The 17123-nt window shown below is 42.5% G+C and overlaps 1 protein-coding gene across 1 annotated transcript in view; it reads right to left on the reverse strand.

Moving 5' to 3' along the window:
• LOC143804014 (glutathione hydrolase-like YwrD proenzyme) overlaps positions 1-17123 on the reverse strand; it is a 93473-nt gene that overhangs the window by 27773 nt on the left and 48577 nt on the right. Inside the window, exons 7-9 of the mRNA XM_077281760.1 lie at positions 6796-6825; positions 6084-6171; positions 2125-2296 (exon numbers count right to left, since the gene is read on the reverse strand). Of these exons, the coding sequence (XP_077137875.1) occupies positions 2125-2296; positions 6084-6171; positions 6796-6825 (290 nt within the window). The remainder of the gene's footprint in view (positions 1-2124; positions 2297-6083; positions 6172-6795; positions 6826-17123) is intronic.

A 17123-nucleotide genomic window follows, 5' to 3' on the forward strand; every position in this document is an offset into this window, starting at 1 on the left:
CACTGTATTTATAGGAGGAGTACTATCCAAGTTTTTTATCAGATAGTATTTAGACCAATGTTAGGTAATGGGACAGTGCCGATTCCTTTTTTTTTTTCCCCTGGTCCGAATCTGTGAAAAAAAATTGCAGCTTGCTGAGATTTCACTACGAAATCGGAAGCCACTCACCCATTAAATTCTATGGATGCATGGAAAATGGACTCAGACAATGTAGAAATTGTGTCCCGATCTTCAGACCTCATCTATGGGATCACACTGAGGTGATCAGAGCGTTATTATCATAATCGGTCCGATTCTCTAGGAGGACAGAATATACACTCGTGTGATCTTGGCCTAAGTAGTACAAAGTATATCTGGATCCAAATTGGACGCAGCCAATTTTTATTTTTATTATTTCATTTTTTTTCTTTCTAAGAATTCAGTGAAAATGACCTGGGAAAAATGATTTTTCAGTTCAGTACAGAAATACCAAACTTTTCTAGTTTTTTGTTTTTTTTTTAAATTGTTTAACGACCTAAAAAGAAAAAAAAACAAACCTTAAAATAACTCGTACTTTTCCATGATGGAGCCGTTTGAAGAGTTTTTCTTTGATGACAAGCTTTAGTTTTTATTGACACCATTTTTGGGTACATATACAACATTTTCATTGCTTTTCATTGCATTTTTGTGGGAGAGATGCAAAAACTGAAAAACGGCAATTCAAGGTTTTCCACTTTTTTTTTTTCTTGTGTTTACTGTACAGGTCAAATTATTTAATATTTTGTTGGATCAAACTTTTACAGACATGGCAATAAGGAATATGCTTTTTTAAAAAATTTTTAGCTTGTGAAAAGAGGTGTGTGACTTACATTTTTATCTTGTTTTTTTAAACTTTTGCTTTTAGATTTTTAAAACCATCTATTTTTTTTTACTTTATATCACATTTTTTTAGTCCCAATAGGGAACCTGAATCTGTGTTGATTTTTTATGCACTGCAATACTACAGTATTGCAATATATAGCAACAATGGCAGTCTGCTATAAGGCCCAGACAGAGAAATGCAAGTAAAACAGCAATGCAAAAAAAAAACCCCACTATGCATAAAACCACCCTAAATATATAAAAGCTACAAATGAGAAACTCCCATATCTGAAAAGACAGACAACATACATTACTTCCATTTTAGCCCTGGGATAGGATAACTACAATAATCCATCAGATCATGTTTATTGTGAGAAGGTCAATGGTAAAACAATGGAGGGAAGAAATGTGTCATTAACCTCATAGCCTCAGTGATATGAACCCAGAAGTATACTCCAACATGTTATGTGCTGAGAGGGGGTAATCGGCTATAATAGGGCTGGGTTTTTTGGTGAACATCTGAAGAGTGGGTGGGAGGTTGTTCACCATATCTCCACTCGAGGGTGTGGTCCAGAAGGTAAATGTGGAAGCTTTGGACTCATTCAGCGTTCTGTGTGTCTGGAGATGAGATCTCCGGAGCTGTGTTTGTGTTAAAGAAAGAAGAATCTGCTTTTTCCCTGAGAGGGCAAACCCTTCAGCCACACAGACTGTATTATATATGTCAATTTGTTGTTCCGTTCCATGTGAGAGCAAACCCCAAAGCCACACAGACTATGCTATATGCTATTTTGCGTTTCCTGTTATGCCAGAAAAGCCATGTTTGTTACCTAATTGTGCACTGGTTTATGCAATACGTTTTTGATAAACCAGTTGAAAACTTAAACAGAGAGTGTTCCTCTGACTACCTCTTTGAGCAGCTGAGTGAGCCGATCTACCACATTATACATTTCTTATATGCTCCAAGGCTATTCCCCTCCAAGCTCCCCCCCACAGTATCCTCAAAGGTTTATAGCCACATGCAATCTCAGAACATTTTCCATATACATATGATAATCCTAACTACCACAAAAATGATTACATTAAATTGAGACTAAGTACAAATTAGCAAAATGTATTGTAAGCTGGTTAACATTATCTTGCATGATTCACATTTCAGCCGACATTCCTCTTCCCCACTTACTATATACAGTATGTTGCAGTACTAATCGGTCCACAGATTAGATTAAGTATCATAATTACTTTTTAGATATGGACATTATTACCTAAGTCTCAGCTAACGCTTACCTGTTCATATCAATATCTTTCCCACGTTCTGTACAGTACACCTTACTGAGGAGCTCCTCTGTGGGTACGGGAACAACTGCACTATCCGCACAGTACCAGCTCACATCTGCTGTGCTACGTTTCAGAGCCTCGGTTACAGTATGGACGTAATCTGCGCTATTATGACCCAGCGCTGTAAAGTGACAAATTATAGAACAATTAGGCAACTACATACTGTAACTACAAGAAAAATAAAGCCATATTGGTCTGACAGATTGAGGTATGCTGTTTATTGATGTAATTACTCTTTAGTGAACCAAATACTGTACATTGAAAAGAATTGTTCAGGCTGAATATTCTATTCACTGATCCCCAAACCCTTATTTAAAAAATTAGTGGAGGTAAGACCCCATACGCCATACTGCACCAGTATTAAACATGATGCTCCACTGTGTCCAACTAATCATCTGGGGAAACAATCTGTTATATTTTAACAGCTATTGATCATATTGATAGTGAATATTAAAGATCAGGATCTGTGTTCTATACGAGAATTACATACAGCAAAAAGCCCCACACTAACAGCATCATAACTGGTAACTGTGTCATAAATGTCTACAATGCTGTTAGTTTGGGTTATGAGATGCACTGTAATACAGATCTGAAAATATAACCACCATCAGGTTGTGTGAATAAATCCTAAACCTGTATGTAGGCAGTGCCTATTGTGCTTACCAGTGAATAGGCTAGCTCCAGGAGTACAACAAACTTTCTTGCCACAATAGAAAACAAATGTTATTGTCACGCGTTTTCCGTGACAGAGAGGCGCCAGGAGATCGCAGAGTCAGATTTCTCCTACACTGATTAGAAGCAATTTACGGTCAGATTAAATGGTATAAATTTCTATTTTGGTAGTGCAGGGGTTAATTTGCTCAGTTGAGAGCTCCTGGAAGCTTTCCTGTGTTAAGGCTCTCAGTTGTTCACTGTTAGCCACTCATCTCCTATATAAACTGGGCCCTGGCTAGCACTCATTGTCAGAGGCTAGCTTATGTTGCATGGCTGGAGGTTGTCGGTATCTGCTAATGGAGAAGGTATTTGGTGGATTTATCTGTGACTGTTACTAGGTTTTGAGTGTGTGATAATTCCATTTCTTCTCCTACTTTGGTTTAACCCTATCCTCCACTCCCCAATGCATTCCTGTTATGTGTGTTTATATGTATGATTGGCATTTTCCTTTATCCCTGTTTGTATTTCCTTGTAAGTCTGGTTGGTGTATTACGGTACACAACTACTCCCCTCTACCCTGGGTGGAGGAAGGGTGCAGACTGAGGGCGGTTTCAGGAGCTAAGGCAAGGTACGTGTCCCCAGCATCTCCACCATTAGAAGTAATTCAGGGAACACGGCGAGCTAGGTCGCCCCTATAGTTAGAACAGGGAAGGAGACCCTGGTCCTGGGACACCCAAAAACAGAGCTGTGACAGTTATATACGTATATATATATATAAATATTTGTGCATGACTATGCATAATGAAATGTTAAGAGATTAGTTTATTCACGCGGTGCGGTTGTCATTTCCCTTATTGCGTGAATATACCGTATCTCACTGTAAATGACTGCATGAGATGTCCAGTTTAGGAAACGTAAAACACTTATACTTCAGGTTATCACCTTTTTACTATTTTTAGAGTATCTTCCCTTAAGTGATATCTGAAGAGCTTTTTCTGCTGCAGATTTACGTGGAAAAAGCCTGCTGCATATTACTGTAGATTTCACAAAAGGTTCTGCACAGGCTGCAGAGTAAAGCATGCAGTGTAAATGGACCAGCGCTGCAGACGTGAAATGTGCTGAATGTCAATTTATAAAGTGGACTTTGCAGCAGATTTCACCTGATGCAAAGCAAATATTCAATAGATTTTCCACTTCAAAAAAGTTAGCCTGAATTTCTTTTTTCTAGAATGATTATTTCAGCAACAAAAAAACAAAAAATGAGGTTCAACCCTTTTTCAACATGTGACAAATGTGTACATGAGATGAGGGCTTATGGAGCGGACGGAGCGCCATACAAGACAGATGCCGGCTGTTATACAGTCAACACCTGCCACTAACAGAAGCCACCAGAGCTCCGATCAACGTTGTGTATATGGACTCTGTCAGCACAGAATGACTGTTCAAACCGAAAAAAGGGATTTGCTTAGCTTTGCTGAACATTTCAGTGCACCTTCCCATCTGTTTGTTTCCCACTATTTCCGACTCCCCCCCCCTTTCTTTGATTGACAGCTCTGGCTTTATAGAGCAAGAGAAGGCAGGAGATGGATGCATAACAAGTAGGTGGGAAGTAGGACTAAAAAATGTTTGACTGCGCCATGATGCACCGAGCGCCTGTACTTGCTTTGTACAGTCATTCTGTCCAGATGATTCCCTTTAACCACTAAATACCTCTTAATTTCTGACAGCATTTAAGGGCTGAAATTGCATGATAGTGCCATTGGCACATATTATCACAGAGTGCTGATCGGTTCCAATTTCAGGTCCCCTGTTACTGCCATCTTTGTACTCCACAGACTGGGCTTCTAAGAGCTCATCATTTCTATTCTATACGGCAATACCCTCCTTGTACTGCGATGTATAGAACACGCAAATTGAATTATTGCAGTTTCCAAACTCCTAGGAGGAACAAAACATAAAAATACACATTTTTGAAAGATGAATTTCAAAAAGATAAAAGGGGTATTCCCATCTCTAAGATTCTATCCCAATGTGCAGTAGGTGTAATAGTAATAATATTAGAAAATACCTCCAATTAGAAATATAGTATAGTTCTTCTGATTCGCTATGTCACTTACCCCATGTGCAGGGCATTGTATATTGGGATATGATCTTGGGAATGGGAATACCCCTTTGACTCATCCCTCTTTATCCTAATAAAAAACTAAAGAAATAATTTAAAAAAAATATATTTGGTATCTCCATGCCTGCAAACGTCTGACCAAGAAAAATATAAAATTAATCCATAAGCTAAAAAACATAAAGAGAAAGAATCAAAATGCTAGAAGTGACATTTTTTGGTGCCTACACGTCCTCAAAAAATTCAATAAGCAGGAATCAAAATGTCTTATATAACAAAAATAGTATTAATAAAAATGTCAGTGCACCATGCAAAAAACAAGCCACACATGGGTCCACGATTTTAGAGCATGGTGAGATGTTTTTAATAAAGTTCAGAATTTTTTGGAAATCTCTAAAATATAAAGATGACTATTTGACATCGTCGTAAATATGGTGAAGTAAATGGAGTCATTTAAAATTACAATTTTTGTCCTACAAAAGAAAAAAAGCCCCCATAAAGCTTTGTAGGCAGAAAAATAGAAAATCTATGGCTATTGGAATAAGGAGAGAAAAAAAAATTGAAAGTGCCCGCTTTGGAAGGGGTTAAGACTATCATTTGCCATAAGTCTACATACAGCCTATGGAAAGCCTACAGCCGACCCCACTGCCTCCTCACCACTACTGGAGATAGCGCCTCACCAACACCGGAGCTCCTGCAACCCTCAGCCTACTGTGTCCTTCCCCACCATCCTGTAGAACGTAAGCCCGCAAGGGCAGGGTCCTCGCCCCTCTGCATCAGTCTGCCATTGTTAGTTTGCTTACTGTAAGTGATATCTGTAATTTGTATGTTAACCCTTCTCATGTACAGCACCATGGAATCAATGGTGCTATATAAATAAATAATAATAATAAAAAAAGTTTGGTGCCAATTGAACCTTGAGATGCTCAGTGGAGTAATCAGAGATGGATAAGGAGCCAACCTCATGGAAAAAGACTGCGTCGGTCAGATATATCGCAACACCACATTCCAGACTGTTGGGCAAAGGTGAACTAACGGCAGCAGAAAAGAAGGCCAAGAAGGCGCTGACAGTATCTTGGTCATTGTTTTTAGTGTATGTAAATCTAGGTAGGAAACCGATTTCCCTATCACATACCTCTCATAGAGACATTTTCCAACATATTTAAAGCCATGAGGACCGTGATTCCTTGACTGTTAGGTGGGATTTCCCAAACTTTTACACGCTTTTGAAACGTAAAGGAAAAAAAAATTGTAGACAGTGAATATTACATAGTAATATTACAATAACAAGACAGCTAGATATACAGGACAGGTCACATAGCGAAAACTAAGAGAACTGAAATATTCATGTTATTCCTATTACTCCAGACCTTTGCCTAGTACAATGTCTTCTATGTGCTGCTCATCAGGGTCCCCTGCAGCCCCCGTACTAATACGTGCAGTTCTGGGGTATGTCTTTGTTATCCCTTTTCTATGACAAATCTGTTCAATCTTTCCATACAGAAACCCTATATGATCTGTGTGTTAGAATACCTCTATGTGACATCTCCACCTTTAACAATTCTATATATATTGCTATAAAGCCCGCTTTCCTTGTACGATGTGTCGTGTGAAAAATTTGTCAGTTCTGATGACTACAACATTCTTCCTGTGACATTTTATCTTTATTGTAGTTTTCTGATAATCTATACTTATCAGACAATAGAATACCCCCATAGGTTAGACAACCCTGGCTGTACTACATGCTAAAGGTTTATAGATAACAGCAGGAGAATTCCCTTTTTAAGGATATTTTTATCCATAGTCTGTCGCCATATAATGTGATAGTGTCTCGATCAATCATTTACCTCTGAAAGCGTTCGTAAGGAATACAAAAGCTGCAGGAAAACAGAAGAAATACTTTGCTAATATTTCAGGGTATGTTCACATGTTAAGTATCTGCTACAGACATTTCAGTACCAAAAACGTGTCACTTGGCAAGAAAAATCCAGCGTAAAATATGCACATGATGACGCATTTTTTTATGTGCATTTTTGATTAATTTCTTTTCCATGCATTAGAATGGGTGATGCTACAAATATGCTGAAAGAATTGACATGCTGCATATATGGAACTGCTTCACATCTGCAAGGAAAAATAAGCAACGTGTGCATGAGATCTCAGGAATCTCATTCACTTTGTTGGAGCTAGGAAATGCAGTACTTCTGGGGTAAGACTGAGTGGGGAAAATAACAAAACAAAAATGCAGCAGATACTTGACGTGTGCACATACACTTAAGGCCCCGTCTCACTAAGCGATTTACCAACGATCACGACCAGCGATACGACCTGGCCGTGATCGTTGGTAAGTCGCTGTGTGGTCGCTGGGGAGCTGTCACACAGACAGCTCTCTCCAGCGACCAACGATCAGGGGAACGACTTCGGCATCGTTGAAACTGTCTTCAACGATGCCGAAGTCCCCCTGCAGCACCCGGGTAACCAGGGTAAACATCGGGTTACTAAGCGCAGGGCCGCGCTTAGTAACCCGATGTTTACCCTGGTTACCAAAAAAAACAAACAGTACATACTCGCCTTTCGGTGTCCAGGTCCCTTGCCGTCTGCTTCCTGCTCTGACTGAGATCCGGCCGTACAGTGAGAGCAGAGCGCAGCGGTGACGTCACTGCTGTGCTCTCACTTCTCACTGTACGGCCGGGAGTCAGTGAGAGCAGGAAGCAGACGGCAAGGGACCTGGACACCGAAAGGCGAGTATGTACTGTTTGTTTTTTTTGGTAACCAGGGTAAACATCGGGTTACTAAGCGCGGCCCTGCGCTTAGTAACCCGATGTTTACCCTGGTTACCAGTGAAGACATCGCTGGATCGGTGTCACACACACCGATTCAGCGATGTCAGCGGGGCCTCAACGACCAAAAAAAGGTCCAGGCCATTCCGACACGACCAGCGATCTCGCAGCAGGGGCCTGATCGCTGGTACGTGTCACACATAGCGAGATCGCTATGGAGGTCGCTGTTGCGTCACAAAACTAGTGACTCAGCAGCGATCTCGCTAGCGATCTCGCTATGTGAGACGGGGCCTTTATGGTATGAACATTATCCTTAGACCAACGTGTAATGATTAAGCTTGTGAGCAGCCATCACTCCTGAAACTGTTCTTCTGTAAAAGTCCCCGCTTAATTGTAAAGTGCTGCAGAATATGTTGGCGCTATATAAATAAACTAGCTGAAGAGACCGGCGTTGCCTAGGCATAGTAAATATCTGTGGTTAGTTATAGCACCTCACTTCTCTTATTTTCCCATCACGCCTCTCATTTTCCCCCCTCACACCTCTCATTTTCCCCCTCACTCCTCTCATTCCCCCCTAACACTTGTCATTTGGACCTCACATCTGTCATTTTCAGATCAATCCACTATTTTCCCTCACTCCTCTCATTTTGCACTCACACCTTTTCATTTTCACCTCACACCCCTCATTTTCACCTCACACCTAATTTTCCCTCAGTATATACAGGGGTTGGACAAAATAATGGAAACACCTAACGTTTTGGCATCATAATCTTCGAACATGTGATAAACATGCAAACCGTGACATATGGTAATGTTTTGTAGTTGATTATTTGTGTTATGTGATATGTGTATGTAATTTAACTGTTTGTTTTGCATAATTATAAGAACATTGATGAGAACCTGATAGCAATAGCAGACCTCTCGGATTATCAAAGAGGCCAAATTGTTGGTGCTCGTATGGCATGCGCTAGTGTAAAAGAAAGTGCCCGAATGCTTGGCGTGTCAAGAGGTACTGTCTCCAAAGTAATGACTGCGTTTGAAAGAGAAGGAAAATCGTCCGCAGCAAAGCACAGGTCCGGCCGAAATTCAAAGTTGACTGAGAGAGACCATCGGACTCTAAAGCAAATTGTGAGAGAGGATCGCAAGACCACGGCTCCAAAAATCACTGCTGAGCTCAATGAACACCTACAGAACCCAGTTTCCACGAAAACTGTTCGTCGGGAGCCGCACAAATCTGGATTCCATGGAAGAGATGCAATTAGAAAACCGCTGCTCTCAATGACAAATGTTTCCAAGCATTTAGAGTGGTCTAGAAACCTCCAGAATTGGTCCTCGAGCAGTGGAAACATGTGATATTCTCAGGCGAATCATCGTTTACCCTATTTCCGACCTCCGGCCGAGTGTACGTTTGGAGACAGCCAAAAGAAGCATTCCATCCAGACTGCCTTCTCCCAACCATAAAACATGGCGGAGGTTCTGTAATGATCTGGGGTGCTATTTCGTGGAGATCCGCCGGGCCAATGATATCCCTTCATGGAAGAATTAACAGCCGAGATTATTTAGGCATTTTGGGTGACCAAGTGCATCCAATGGTTGAAGCACTGTTCCCGGAGTGGACCGCCATCTTTCAGGATGATAAAGCACCAATTCATACAGCTAGAATCATTAAAGCATGGCACGAGGAACATTCTAATGAAGTTGAGCATCTCATCTGGCCCCCACAATCCCCAGACCTCAACATTATTGACCATTTATGGTCGATTTTAGAGATTCAAGTTAGACGTCGATTTCCGCCGCCATCGTTGCTCAAAGAACTGGAGGGTGTTTTAACAGCAGAATGGGCTAAAATTCCTTTGAAAACAATTCACACCTTGTATGAATCCATACCTCAGAGAATTGAGGCTGTAACTGCCCCAAAAGGTGGACCTACACCATATTAAACTAACTTTTGTTGATGTTTCCAGGTGTTTCCATTATTTTGTCCAACCCCTGTACATGTTTGTCATCTCCCTTATATGTAGTATACACCTGTATGTCATCTCCTGTATATAGTATATACCTGTATGTCATCTCCCCTGTAAATAGTATATACCTGCTGTATGTCATCTCCTCCTGTATATGGTATATACCTATGTGTCATCTCCTCCTGTATATAGTATATACCTGTATGTCATCTCTTCTGTATATACTATATACCTGTATGTCATCTCCTCCTATATATAGTATATACCTGTATGTCATCTCCTGTATATAGTATATACCTGTATGTCATCTCCCCTGTATATAGTATATACCAGCTGTATGTCATCTCCTCCTCTACATACCTATGTGTCATCTCCTCCTATATATAGTATATACCTGTATGTCATCTCCTGTATATAGTATATACCTGTATGTCATCTCCCCTGTATATAGGATATACCTGCTGTATGTCATCTCCTCCTCTATATACCTATGTGTCATCTCCTCTTTTATATAGTACTAGATTGTGGCCCGATTCTAACGCATCGGGTATTCTAGAATATGCATGTCCCTGTAGTATATGGACAATGATGATTCCAGAATTTGCGGCAGACTGTGCCCGTCGCTGATTGGTCGAGGCAACCTTTATGACATCATCGTCGCCATGGCAACCATTATGACATCTACGTTGATACTGTGCCCGTCGCTGATTGGTCGAGGCCTGGCGGCCTCGACCAATCAGAGACGCGGGATTTCCATTATGACATCATCGTCGCCATGCTGTGCCCGTCGCTGATTGGTCGAGGCCTGGCGGCCTCGACCAGAGACGTGGGATTTCCAGGACAGACAGACAGACAGAAAAACCCTTAGACAATTATATATATCAATATACCTGTATGTCATCTCCTCCTGTATATAGTATATACGTGTGTCATCTCCTCCTGTATATAGTATATACCTGTAAGTCATCTCCTCCTGTATATTGAATATAACTGTGTGTCATCTGCTCCTGTATATAGTATATACCTGTGTCATCTCCTCCTGTATATAGTATGTACCTGTATGTCATCTCCTCCTGTATATAGTATATACCTGTGTGTCATCTCCTCCTGTATATAGTATATACCTATGTGTCATATGCTCCTGTATATAGTATATATCTGTGTGTCATCTCCACCTGTATATAGTATATACATGTCATCTCCCCTGTATATAGTATATAACTGTGTGTCATCTCCTCCTGTATATAGTATATACCTGTGTGTCATCTCCTTCTGTATATAGTATATATCTGTGTGTCATCTCCGCTGTATATAGTATGTACCTGAATGTCATCTCATTTATATAGTATGTACCTGTATGTCATCTCCTCCTGTATATAGTACATACCTGTGTGTCATCTCCTCCTGTATATAGTATATACCTGTGTGTCATCTCCCCTGTATATAGTATATACCTGTGTGTCATCTCCCCTGTATATAGTATATACCAGTGTCTCATCTCCTCCTGTATATAGTATATACCTGTGTGTCATCTCCCCTGTATATAGTATATATGTGTGTGTCATCTCCTCCTGTACATAGAATATACCTGTATGTCATCTTCTCCTGTATATAGTATATACCTGTGTCATCTCCCCTGTATATAGTATATACCTGTGTCATCTCCCCTGTATATAGTATATATGTGTGTATCATCTCCTCCTGTATATAGTATATACCTGTGTGTCATCTCCTCCTGTATATAGTATACCTGTGTGTCATCTCCCCTGTATATAGTATATATCTGTATGTCATCTCCTTCTATATTAGACCGCGTTCACACGTTATTTGGTCAGTATTTTTACCTCAGCATTTGTAAGCTAAATTGGCAGCCTGATAAATCCCCAGCCAACAGGAAGCCCTCCCCCCGGCAGTATATATTAGCTCACACATACACATAATAGACAGGTCATGTGACTGACAGCTGCCGTATTTCCTATATGGCACATTTGTTGCTCTTGTAGTTTGTCTGCTTATTAATCAGATTTTTATTTTTGAAGGATAATACCAGACTTGTGTGTGTTTTAGGGCGAGTTTCATGTGTCAAGTTGTGTGTGGAGTTGCATGTGGCTACATGCATGTAGCGACTTTTGTGAGATGAGTTTTGTGTGGTGACGTGTGTAGCAACTTTTTGTGTGTCGAGTTGCATGTGACAGGTTAGTGTAGCAAGTTGTGTGCAGCAAGTTTTACGCATGGCGAGTTTTGCGCGTGGCGAGTTTTGTGTGGTGCGTTTTGAGTATGTGCAAGTTTTGTGTGATGCAACTTTTGCATGTGTTGCAACTTTTGTGCATGTGGCAATTTTTTTCCCGCATGTGCAAGTTTTGCGTGTGGCGAGTTTTGCGTGAGCCTAGTTTGCGCGTGGCGAGTTTTGAGCGGCGACTTTTGTGTTTCGACTTTTATGTGGCGAGGTTGGTGTATGTGTGGTGAAATGTGTGCTGAGGGTGATATATGTGTTCAAGCACGTGGTAGTGTGTGGCGCATTTTGTGTGTGTGTTCATATCCCCATGTGTGGTGAGTATCCCATGTCGGGGCCCCACCTTAGCAACTGTACGGTATATACTCTTTGGCTCCATCGCTCTCACTCTTTAAGTCCCCCTTGTTCACATCTGGCAGCTGTCAATTTGCCTCCAACACTTTTCCTTTCACTTTTTCCCCATTATATAAATAGGGGCAAAATTGTTTGGTGAACTGGAACGCGCGGGGTTAAAATTTTGCCTCACAATATAGCCTATGACGCTCTCGGGGTCCAGACGTGTGACTGTGCAAAATTTTGTGGCTGTAGCTGCGACGGTGCAGATGCCAATCCTGGACATACATACACACACACACACACACATTCAGCTTTATATATTAGATTATTTATTATTATTTCTCAGTCAGTGAGACAAGCTATTTCCTGATAACTACCATATACACTCACCGGCCACTTTATTAGGTACACCATGCTAGTAACGGGTTGGACCCCCTTTTGCCTTCGGAACTGCCTCAATTCTTCGTGGCATAGATTCAACAAGGTGCTGGAAGCATTCCTCAGAGATTTTGGTCCATATTGACATGATGGCATCACACAGTTGCCGCAGATTTGTCGGCTGCACATCCCAAAGATGCTCCATACAAGGCAGGATGGATCCATGCTTTCATGTTGTTTACGCCAAATTCTGACCCTACCATCCGAATGTCGCAGCAGAAATCGAGACTCATCAGACCAAGCAACGTTTTTCCAATCTTCTACTGTCCAATTTCGATGAGCTTGTACAAATTGTAGCCTCAGTTTCCTGTTCTTAGCTGAAAGGAGTGGTACCCGGTGTGGTCTTCTGCTGCTGTAGCCCATCTGCCTCAAAGTTCGACGCACTGTGCGTTCAGAGATGCTCTTAGGCCTACCTTGGTTGTAACGGGTGGCGATTTGAGTCACTGTTGCCTTTCTATCAGCTCGAACCAGTCTGCCCATTCTCCTCTGACCTCTGGCATCAACAAGGCATTTCCGCCCACAGAACTGCCGCTCACTGGATTTTTTTTCTTTTTCGGACCATTCTCTGTAAACCCTAGAGATGGTTGTGCGTGAAAATCCCAGTAGATCAGCAGTTTCTGAAATACTCAGACCAGCCCTTCTGGCACCAACAACCATGCCACGTTCAAAGGCACTCAAATCACCTTTCTTCCCCATACTGATGCTCGGTTTGAACTGCAGGAGATTGTCTTGACCATGTCTACATGCCTAAATGCACTGAGTTGCCGCCATGTGATTGGCTGATTAGAAATTAAGTGTTAACAAGAAGTTGGACAGGTGTACCTAATAAAGTGGCCGGTGAGTGTATACTGGAGTATAAGCCGACCCGAGAATAAGCTGAGGCATCTAATTTTGCCACGGAAAACTGGGTAAGCTTATTGACTCGAGTATAAGCCGGGTATGCATTTTTCCCTCATCCCTGTCATGGTATGTGTGGCTCCTCCTGTCCTGTCCTGGTATACATGGCTCCCCCCTCCCCGTAGCTGTCCTGGTATGCGTGGCTCCCCCCTTAGCTGTCCTTTTATGTGTGGCTCCCCCCCCCCCGTAGCTGTCCTGGTATGCGTAGCTCCCCCTGTCCTGTCCTGGTATGCGTGGTTGCCCCCGTAGCTGTCCTGGTATGCGTGGCTCCCCCCCCGTAGCTGTCCTGATATGCATGGCTCCCCCCTCCCATCCTTGTATGCATGCTTCCTATTACAAAAAAATACCTCCTACTCAACCTCCAGCGAGCCCTCGCAGCACCTCATTCCGGCAACAGCAGCTCTTCCTGTGCTGAGCGATCACGTAGCCCCGCTCATTAAGATAATGAATATTTCCTCCACGCCTATGGGAGTGGAGACGTGTGCATATTCATTACCTTAATGAGCGGTGCCACGTGATTGCTCAGCACATTAAGAGCTGCTGAAAGCCAGAACCAATGAGATGCTGTGAGGACGCCGGGACCAACGAGATGCTGCGAGGGCACGCTGGAGGGTGAGTAGGATGTCTTCTGGAAGCTGGCGACTGCGGGTGTCACTGTGAGCGCTATAAGAGAAATGAATATTCATGTCTCTTTAGCAGGAATACAGGCTTTAGCCACAGCCGCCAGCTCCTGCCTCTGTGACCGGCTGCTCCCCTTCCCCCGCCGGCTTTCTGGGAGGCGTTTTCAGTATAAAAAAATGTGCTAAGAAACTCGGTTTACACACGAGTATATACGGTATTTGCTATTTTATTGCAATCTTGTTATAGACAGTGAGTGGTCGAGGTTGTGCTTTCAGCGACTTTTGGTCCATGGTGACATTTTGTCATTTGCACTGATGTCTGTTTGGTGACTTTTAGGCTATGTGCGCACGTTGAGTATGTGCTTGCAGAAATTTTAGCAAGGTTTCTGCATCTCTTGGCAGCAAAAATGCTGCGGTAAAAATGTGCGTTTTGCGGCGATTTTTGGTGCGTTTTTCCATGCGTTTTTGTACAGCAATGAAGTCTTTTTTTTAAGCTAAATAAAGATATAAAAAGAAAAAAGTTGTGTGATGTATTTTCTTGGTTTTACACCACCTTGTTCGTTCTGATGCAGTAGCATCAAAGTAATGGGATTAGGGCTTGGTGTCAGCAACTGTCATTGACACCAAGCACTAGGCTTAGTAATGAAAAGGTGTCAGCCAGACACCCTTGCTTCTAAGGCAGTAAGTAAACACAAACACACAAACATTGCCAGCAGCCTGTGTAGGAGCATTAACAGAATGAACCTACATAGGCTGTAATCAAACAGCAACTCTTAATTTAAAGAAAAAAAATTGTGTGGACTCCCGCATAATTTTCATAACCAGCAGAGGGATAGCCGACGTCTGATGTTAATATTCTGGGATGGAGCCAATAGCCATAAAGGTTCCCAGGCTATTAATATTAGCTCACAGCTGTCAGCTTAGCCTTTACTGGCTAGTTTACAGAAGGACCCCATAAAATACCAGCTAAGGCTAGGCAGACAGCTGTGGGCTGATATTAATAGCCTAGGATAGGGCCATCGATATTGGCCCCCTCCCATACTAAAAACATCAGCTCTCAGCTGTCCCAGAAAAGGCGCATTTATAAGATGTGCCAATTCTGACACTTAGCCTCACTCTTCCCACTTGCCCTGTAGCGGTGGCAAGTGGGGTAATAGTTGGGGGGGTTGATGCCACCTTTGTAGTCAGGTGACATCAAGCCCAAAGGTTGGTAGTGGAGAGGAATCTATAAGACGCCCCCATTACTAATGCCATAGTGATATTATAAACATATACACACAACAAGAATAAAGTCCTTTAATTGAAATAATGATACAGACTCCTTTATTGAATCTAAATTAAACCATACTCACCGAACGCCTAATCCACTGACGCCAAAGTCTCCTGCAACAAAAAAAAAACCAAACCACAATATTCCTCACCTGTCTGCAGAGAAGTTAATCCATAATGTCCCACAAAGATCCTGATGATCTTGAGAGCAGTGACTGATGTGACTGCTCTCAAAGACAGCCGGCGATACACTGACAGGAGGTAATTGCTCCCGCAGTGTAGTACTGAGCTGACACGAGAGAGGTCACCGGAGTTCATCAGCTGATCAGCTCCGGTGATCTCCCTTATGTCACCACTACTGTGTGAGAAAGTTCATGGCGCTTTACATGTGAAAAGAGGGGTATACATAATAAAAACAAGTACAATAATCTTAAACAATATAAGTCACGACCGTTACAGGAGGAGGGAGGACCCTGCCCACGAGGGCTCACAATCTGCAAGTTGACATTTCATGTGTATGAGGGAAGGATAATAACCGTTGCCTGATTGAATGTTCAATTGACAGTTAAGGTTTCTGGCCACCTTAAAAGGGTTGTCCAGGCATATAATTAACCTATTCTTAGCATAGTTTATCAATAACAGGTTGCCCCCCCAGCACCACTAATGGTCAGCTGATATTGGCCCCTGTTCCCTTGAACAGGAGCGGAGGTTCTGTTCTCGGCAGCAGCCGCTACAGATTGATAGGAACGGTGTTGTACAGCTCTGTTCAGTGTCTACAGTCCTGGCTAAAAGTTTTGACACCAACACAAATTTGTTTTTCACAGTTTGTTACTTCGGTGTTTTTAGATATTTTAGGAGGTGCTGCGGAGGGCTTTGTATGTCTTCCGTGAAGCTCCTCCTCCGCTCAGCTCCAGCTATATCGGCATGCGGACCCTATCTTTAACATTAGGTACACAGGCCATGCCGATGTATGTGGATGCCTCCGCATGTGTCATTTTGACGGTGCAGCAACCACCGCCGAACGCAACGAGTTGCAATTTGGTGCGGTCGCCGCACCGTTAAAACGACGCATGCAGAGGCATCCGCATACATCGGCATGGCCTGCGTACCTAATGGTAAAGATAGGGTACGCATGCTGACGTAGGCGAAGCTGACCGGAGGACGTGTGGCCATGGGCGGAGCTTCACGGAGGACGTACGCAGCCCTTCGCAGCACCTCCATCTGCAAATGTGAAACCAGCCTTAGACAGATCTTTTTATGGCTTCTGAAGTACAAACATATGTTTCATAAGTTTTCCCTGATATTTCAAGACTTTGGCCTTCACCCTGGCAGCTGGATTTCAGCTTCTGGGGCAAATACTGACTGATGACTTGATGAAAAAAAACTACTAACGCTGATCTACAAAGCCATCCACAACCTGTCCCCTCCCTATATCTCTGAACTAATCTCCCAATACCTTCCCTCACGTACGCTCCGATCCTCCCAAGACCTCCTACTCTCCACTTATTCGGTCCTCACACAACCGCCTCCAAGACTTCTCCCGAATATCCCCCATCCTCTGGAATTCCATGCCTCAACACGTCCGACTATCCACCACCCTCGGATCCTTCAGACGGAACCTGAAAACCCATCTCTTCA

The sequence above is a fragment of the Ranitomeya variabilis genome, chromosome 2 (genome assembly GCF_051348905.1).
Source record: "Ranitomeya variabilis isolate aRanVar5 chromosome 2, aRanVar5.hap1, whole genome shotgun sequence".
NCBI classification, from domain to species: domain Eukaryota; kingdom Metazoa; phylum Chordata; class Amphibia; order Anura; family Dendrobatidae; genus Ranitomeya; species Ranitomeya variabilis.